At 41.0% G+C, this 8,369-nt stretch overlaps 1 protein-coding gene across 1 annotated transcript in view; it reads right to left on the bottom strand.

The window, feature by feature from the left end:
• Positions 1-1,794: 1,794 nt before the first annotated feature.
• Positions 1,795-8,369, bottom strand: part of LOC102293331 (zinc finger protein 239) — a 68,298-nt gene continuing 61,723 nt past the window's right edge. The window contains exons 2-3 of the mRNA XM_005940391.3: positions 3,894-5,246; positions 1,795-3,470 (exon numbers count right to left, since the gene is read on the bottom strand). Of these exons, the coding sequence (XP_005940453.1) occupies positions 3,912-5,246 (1,335 nt within the window). The 3' untranslated portion in view covers positions 1,795-3,470; positions 3,894-3,911. The remainder of the gene's footprint in view (positions 3,471-3,893; positions 5,247-8,369) is intronic.

The raw sequence follows: 8,369 nt of genomic DNA on the forward strand, positions 1-8,369 counted from the left end.
ATGGTGCTTTTTAATGCCCGATCATTGACTAATAAGTCGTTCATGCTTAACGATTTTATATCTTCTAAAAAACTGGACTTCTTATTTCTGACTGAGTGAAAATTGGATATTTTCTGTCGGAAATAAGGATCCTTTTTATTGTGCTGTAGTGAATCGTCCAGCTGGCCCAAACAGCTTATTTTTGTTGGAGTTCAGCTACTTCCTGTCCTTTTTTTTTTTTTTTTTTTTTTTTACAGGACAAGTGTGTTTATTAACTTCCACATTCAACTTCTGGGCTTCTACAGCTTTCTGGCTGCTTCCAGCTCAGCAGACATTTTCATGCTCTCAACTTTGTGGGAACAGTTCGGGGATGGCCCCTTCCTCTTCCAACATGACTGTGCACCAGTGCACAAAGCAAGGTCCATAAAGCGAGTTTGGTGTGGGAGAACTTGACTGGTCTGCACAGTGTCCTGCTCTCAACTTAGTAGAACACCTTTGTCTTTGTGTCCTTTTTTTCTTTTCCTGGATCACCTACGTCCTGTCCTCTACTATGAGGTTGTCCTGACTGCTTTTAGTTTGGGATTTTAACCTACATGTTGATGATGACTCCAACGTCTTTGCCAGAAATTTTATCAACATTATGGTTTATTTTCATTTTACGCAGCATGTGTCAGGCCCCACATATAACAAAGGACACACACACTGGATCTTGTTTTTACTTTGGGTTCGAATATTGATTTTATTTGTTCTGAGGACCCGTTGTTCTGAGTTGTTCAGAACTCGCTCTCTCTCTCACCGTCACTCCTAAAACTTCTGTTTTTTTGTGGGGTTTTTTGGGTCATAAGCAGAGAGTACTTACTAGAGATGGCACGATACCACTTTTTTTTTTTTTTTATGTCCGATGCCGATATCATAAATTTGGATATCAGCGGATACCGATATGAATCCGATAGTGTGTTTTTAATCAATAAACTGTTTTTTAATATCTTGCTGCATTTTGTATAAGTTCAAACTCTAGTTTTAAAAAACCCTACTAAAGCTATTCTGTTATACCTGTATGCAATAAATACACTGCACCCAAAATATTTCATAGTTCAGCAAAACTGATCAATCTAATAACCTTAAACCTGCACCATCCTCCCTATTCATGTATTTTAAAGAGTAAGCAGCCTAACTAATAGGATGGCAAACTGCCAGCAAAAAATAAAAAATTAAAATAGGGAACCACCCCCCACCTCATGATGCTTAATCGACGTAATCAACTTTAATTTGATGCAGTGTGAAAAAAAATACACAGAAATCAATTATTTTTCAAGAAATATTAAATAGATTCAACATCTTTCCTCAACAGAACTGCAGACTGCACAGATGGTACCTTCCCAAAGGAAAAAGTACTATAGCTTACTAGGGTATATTAGACTTAATAGTTACTATATACAGTAATGGACTTCTATACATTTTACATCAGATTAAAACTTTGGGTGTAAGATTCAGATAATTATTTATTAAACGCTAGATATTTTAAATGAGAACAAGAAAGAAAGTATGTCTTTGTGCCCCCTTTTCCCTGTTCATGCCCTATCGGCCCCCCTGGCTAAACTTTGCTCCGCCCCTGCACAGTTACCAGCCGTGAGCTAGAAAAAGAAATAAATTCTACCAACAGATTATCAAGCTTAAACGTGCTGCTGTTGTTCAGCTGCTGGTTTCCTCTTTCTGGTGCAAAGTGGGCGATACACAAACAAGAGAGACGGACTCGCGAAAGAAAAGCCGATCAGCTGATCATTAATCAGTTTCACGATTGAAGTAGCAGCAGGAGAGGGAGGGAGAGAGAAGAGGCAGTCGCTCAATATATCGGTTGTTAAGCTTAACGTGGGAATGCTTTACAAACATTCAGAGATGAACTTGCACACGTGCTTTACTTCTCTCTGGGATAACTGAAATGACGGTTTGGTAGCAAGGCTCCAAATGCTCAACCAGACCGCCGACAGGTCTCCCACGCCACAGCTGCTCTATCACGTGGCGCATACAGCTCTGATGTGCTATGGTTATGAGCCAAGTTGTGCCATGTCGCAAGTTTTGTGAGGTGCTTTTTAGATATTTAATGGATCGGATTACATTTTTTATTTCTCTCCGATATCCGATCCAGTAATTTAGGTCAGTACTGGACTGATACGTGATATCGAATCGGTCCATCTCTAGTACTTACTAGCGCTGTCCTTAGTCCGCTTGATTGTTTTGCACAAAAACCTTTCACAATAAAGCTCAAGATCCTGTTGAGACTTTTCAAAATAAACTGAATCTTGCGAAAGAGTATGAAGAGTGTTCACGGACGAGAAGCAAAAAGGAGCCGTCAGGTGCTAAAAAAATAAACCTTACACTGAAACGTTAGAGCAGGCTTTTTCCCGCAGCACGCCGTGTAATAAATACAAAGAAAATGGCAGCCATTACAACTTCTGTCTAAAAATGTATAATTTCATGCATCTGTTAAAACACTCGACTCCAGGTACATGACACCCAGCTGGAAACACGTCACGCAAGTCGAGCTGCCCGAGATTCAAAGAATTTACCAAAAATGTTAAATTTTTGTGATTTATATCGTTGTCCGCACAAAAGATGTCTTATAATGGGATATGAGATTTTGGTCATATCGCACAGCTCTACCACTACTGTTTACCATTGTAAAATTATCCAAAGGAAAAAAAATAAAAGATAAACTTGATGTACATATATATACACTTGTAGTTCCCTAACTGTAACATTTAGGATTATTCACTGCAGGTCCAGAAAGCAGAGCTAGCTCTTCAGATCCAAGTGTGACATCAGCTGACACTCTCTACAGGAGACTCCAGCTGAACTCTGTGGAGCCTGATCTCAAGGTGTTTAAGTCTGACCCTGAAACCAGAAGAGGATCTTTCTGTCTCTTCAGATTCATTGTGACCCAGCGATTTCAGTCCTGCATGATCACACTGATGTTTGCACAGAGCAGATAACGATGTGAATGTTTTTGCACATTGGTAACAGTGAAACAGTTTATTTACAGCGTGGGATCGTTTGTGTTTGGAGTATGAACTGAGCTTACTGAAGGTCTTGTCACACTGGGCACAGCTGAAGTTCCCTTCAATGTGTGTATCTTCATGAAGGTTATAAATATCTGACTGTGAGAACCTTTGGTCACAGTGTCTGCACTTGTATGGTTTCTCTCCTGTGTGCACTCTTATGCTCTTTAAGATTACCTGCATTGATGAAGGATGACCCAAACTGGTCACAGACGTGCTTTTTTACCCCACTGTGACAGAGTTCATGTTGTTTTAATTCACTTGATGTGGGGAAGCCTCTCCCACATTCTTTGCTGTAATTCATTTCGTCTCCAGTGTGTCTACGTTGATGTATTTTTAGGCTCTTTAAATGACTAAGTTTTTCCACAAAGATCACAGCGAAACACTTTCCCACCACCACAGTGACGACAGGGATCCATCTGTGACGCTCTGCTTCTAAACAAAGACACAATGACAGTGTAAGCCAGGGAATTCCTTCAACATTTTTATCCTGAACGTCGCCTGAAATAAAGAGCATCTCTGCCAACGTCCACATTTTAATTTTTACATTATAACACTCAGCTTACTGGGTTACAATAACTCTTAATTTGTAGGTAATCTACTTAATGGGAAGATTGGTGGTTTAAACCCCTGGATGCTCTACTCTGCATATCCATTGCATCCATTGGAGTGTGAATGTTAGAAATGAGAGAAGCTTTTAAAACTTTACGTTTTTGCAATATCAGGAAAGTTTCAGGAAATTTGTGTCAGATGTTACTCAATATTCTGTATGTGAAGTTTTCATGTCTCATTTAAGCTTTGAAATTAAATTTCATTCACATAATACTTCGAAATACCTGTAAAAAGAAAAATACATACCTCACAGTAACTGCACTTTTAGAGTTTCTTTCTGCTGTGAATCTTTTGATGTGATTTGAGGTAATGTGGAGATTTAAAAGTCTTCTCACACAGGTCACATTTATAAGGTCTCTCCTCTGTGTGGGAAAACATGTGCTGCTCTAAGTTTTTGTATGTCACACAAATTTTGCCACACTGATCACAGCAGCAAACATCAATTTTGGTGTGAATGCGTAGGTGAATATTTCGGTTGCCTGGCCAGCGGAAGGTTTTTCCACAAATGTGACAGCTGTACGCCTTGAATCCAGAGTGGGTAACCTGATGATTCTGTAGGCTGCTACTATGAGTAAAAGTTTTATCAGACTGATCAGAGCTGTACGCTTTAACTCCACTGTGGACAAGTTGGTGTGCTTTTAAGTTTCCAGCCCGGGTAAAAGACTGTCCACACAAGTCACAGCTGTGCGGTTTAACTCCACTGTGTATGAATTGGTGTCTTTTTAAGTTTCCAGCCCGGGTAAAAGACTGTCCACACATGTCACAGCTGTACGCTTGAACTCCACTGTGGATGAGTTGGTGTGCTTTTAAGTTTCCAGGATGGGTAAAACACTGTCCACAAAAACCACAGCTGTATGGTTTAACTCCACTGTGTATGACTTGGTGTCTTTTTAAGTTTCCAGCCCGGGTAAAAGACTGTCCACACAAGTCACAGCTGTACGGTTTAACTCCACTGTGTATGAGTTGGTGTCTTTTTAAGTGTGCAGCCTGGGTAAAAGACTGTCCACACAAACCACAGCTGTACGGTTTAACTCCACTGTGTATGAGTTGGTGTGCTTTTAAGCTTCCAGGATGGGTAAAAGACTGTCCACACAAACCACAGCTGTACGGTTTAACTCCACTGTGTATGAGTTGGTGTGTTTTTAAGTGTTCGGCCAGGGTAAAAGACTTTCCACACAACTCACAGCTGTGCGCTTTAACTCCATTGTGGAGAAGTTGGTGTCTTTTTAAGCTTCCAGCATGGGTAAAAGACCTTCCACACAAGTCACAGCTGTACGCTTTAACTCCACTGTGAACAGGTTTGTGTGATTTTAGGTGTTCAGCCAGGGTAAATGACTTTCCACACTCATCACAGCTGTATGCTTTAACTCCACTGTGGATGAGTTGGTGTCTTTTCAAGCTTCCAGCATAAGTAAAATCCTTTCCACACTCATCACAGCTGTATGGTTTAACTTCACTGTGGATCAGTTGGTGTATTTTTAAGCTTCCAGCCTTAGTAAAATCCTTCCCACACTCATCACAGCTGTATTTTTTCTCTCTCTTTCTTCTGTGAGGTTTGTCGGCCTCCTGAGAGCGCTGACGTCTCGCTCCATTTTGGTCCTGGAGTGACAGAGATACAAACAGAGGCAGTGAGTGAAATGCAGTCGTGGAACAAACTCAACCTTCAAACTTCTTCCATTAACAGTAGTTTTAAACCAAAGGTTGAAGTAGTTTCTTTTCAGTCAATACACTCGGTACAACACACGGGGTATGGGATATCATGCCTGGCTGAGGAAACCTTTATTCACGCCTTTAAGGCAGATGATCTGTGATGTCATCACAATCATCCCTCAGTTCCTATGCTCTTCATCTCTCTGGGAAAACCTCTGCTGAGTTGGGCTAGCTAGCTGCTCCTAGTTAGCTCCGTTTACTGCCCCTGTTGGTGTTATTCTCCACTGCTCAGTTGGTGCGAAGGGTGAAAGGGGGGGGCGCTAATTTTGGGGGCAAGACGGCGGCAGCAGTATGCACGGTGACACGTCTGTTGACATTGCGTCAGTAAATTCTGCTAGCTTTGCTTTGGCTTTTACTAGCTTTATCCTTTTCTATGTTAGCCCAAAACGCCCTTGTATGTGTACAATCACCAGCTACTTTTAGAAATCAAAGCATCGGCAGCTCCCAAAAGAGATCCTGTAACGACGCAGGGTCCTCTTCACAATCTGACGTGGCTTCATCCAGAAGGGCTCCCGCGCTGCCATCGCTGTGGACCGGCTCTATGTGGATGGACAGTTTTACCGCGACCCCGTCATCACTCCGTGGCTGTATTAACTTCACACCAGATAAGAATCTGCTACACCAGCGGTCCCCAACCCCCGGACTTTGGACTGGTACCGGTCCGTGAGTCGTTTGGTACCGGGCCGCGAGAGTTGAGGCTCAGGTGTGAAATGTATGGTTTTCAGGGTTTTTAGCGTTATTTTGTTATCGTTTTTATCGTTAACTCTGTTTTCCTGGGTCTTTTCACGTGTGTTATGAATAAATGTTCTTTTTTTCGGTACCGGTACTAGTTTTATTTTGTTGTATTTATCCGTGACATCTTAAAGGCCGGTCCGTGAAAAATATTGTCGGGCATAAACCGGTCCGTGGCGCAAAAAAGGTTGAGGACTGCTGCGCTACACCCTTTTCCCTATCCACTCACACTAACTTGTGTTTAACTTACCAGTATCAAATCGCATCTTAAGTGTGATATTATAGCAGAATTAACACAGTCACTCTCCGTCAATGGTTTAAATTGCAGTGTTTCCAGGTTTTTTTCCTTCTCGTTTTTTTTCCTCTTTTCCCCCCTCTTGTTTTTATGCTGCTCACCCTTGTCCTTGCTTTGTTTCTTTATTTCTTTCACTGCTTCAATCACCTGCTTCCAGACTCATCCACAAACAACATCCTTTATTTCGACACATACGCACAGCACGATAATGCACAGTCATGCGCTCAACGGCAGGACATTTACATCAGTCAGACAGTGCACACAGACGTACAGGCATACAGGATACACACACTTAAGCCAAGCGTACTCATATTAGTAAATATGCATACACAAAGTCAGACTCAGGGAGCATCTCGCCACACATTTTTTCTCTCTCTCCTTCTCTTTATTTATGAACAAGTGACGTATTCTCTCCACCTGTCTAAGCGACGCACACAGCATACATCCCTAGTTATACACAAACATCTATGGGTACACTGAGGTTCATTACATGGAATATAAATGGAGCTGGCTCCAGAGTAAAGAGGTTAAAAATATTTAACCAACTCAAAAAACTACAGGCAGATGTTGTCCTTTTACAAGAGACCCACAGACCTCTTAGAGGTTCGAATGAACTTAAAACACCTGAGTTTCCTAATGTGTTCTCAGCTTGTTATAATTCTAGACAAAGGGGAGTAGCAATTTTAATACATAAAAATATTAATTTCACAGTACTCGATACAGTTATAGATCCAGAGGGCAGATTCTTAATCATTAAACTATCTATACTTGATAAAAAGCTATGTATTGCAAGTGTATATGGTCCAAATGTTGATGATCCCTCATTCTTTCACGGTTTTTTCAGTGCACTCTCTGAACACTTAGATGGCACACTTGTTCTTGGAGGCGACCTCAACCTTGGACTAAATGAAGACATGGATAGGCTCAATACAGCAGGAACTCAGCGTAATTGGCAGTCCACAAATATAATCAAACAGTATATGAGCGACTTTGGTCTTTGCGATGCATGGCGCTCCCTTCACCCCAACAGTAAGGAATATACTTTTTTCTCACATATTCATCACTCCTACTCTTGTCTGGATTATTTTTTGGTCAGCAGCTCACTGCTGAGTGACATTTCAGACACTGAGATTCACCCTATAGCTGTCAGTGATCATCAGTGTTGGTCAAGTTACTTGAAAAGAGTAATCAGTAACTAATTCTTCAACTAACCGCAGCGGTCAGTTGAAGAATCTGCGAGTTTCTCTGTGAATTTCCCATTACATTGTTGCGCACTCGGAGCTTGTTTAGGGTTTTTTTTCCAGTGTAACAATAAGTTTTCTTCCCACGCACAACGGACAATGGATTTAATACATCACTGGTTAAAGATGAAGACTTTATTAAATATTTTAAAAAAAGAGTGGACTTCATATTTAGAATTTAATGACACTCCTGGAACATCAGCTTATGTTCTATGGGAAGCAGGGAAAGCTGTGATGAGAGGTAAAATAGACACTCAAGCAATGGCATTGGATTCACCACTGACGCCAGGTAAACTCCAGGAAGCCCTGATAAGCATGCCTACCGTATTTTCACGACCATAAGACGCACTGTACTAAAAGGCGCAGTCTCAGTTACGTGTGCCATTACTGTATTTAACACACACATAAGGCACACTGGATCATAGGGCGCATACAAGTACCGTATGCGTATTTAAAAATAAAGCGGGAGCAAACCTGAGTTCGGTACCTTACTTACATTTCATCAACAACACACAAGCATACAAGTGTGCGTGTTTAAAAATAAAGCGGGAGCAAAACAAAGTTTGGTACTCACATTTTTATTACCGGTAATTGTCATCATCAACAACACACAAGCATACAAGTGTGCATATTTAAAAATAAAGCGGGAGCAAAACAAAGTTTGGTACTCACATTTTTATTACCAGTAATCGTCATCATCAACAACACACAAGCATACAAGTGTGCGTATTTAAAAATAAAGCA

Source organism: Haplochromis burtoni, unplaced genomic scaffold (assembly GCF_018398535.1).
Source record: "Haplochromis burtoni strain Fernald_Lab_line unplaced genomic scaffold, NCSU_Asbu1 Contig_291, whole genome shotgun sequence".
NCBI lineage: Eukaryota > Metazoa > Chordata > Actinopteri > Cichliformes > Cichlidae > Haplochromis > Haplochromis burtoni.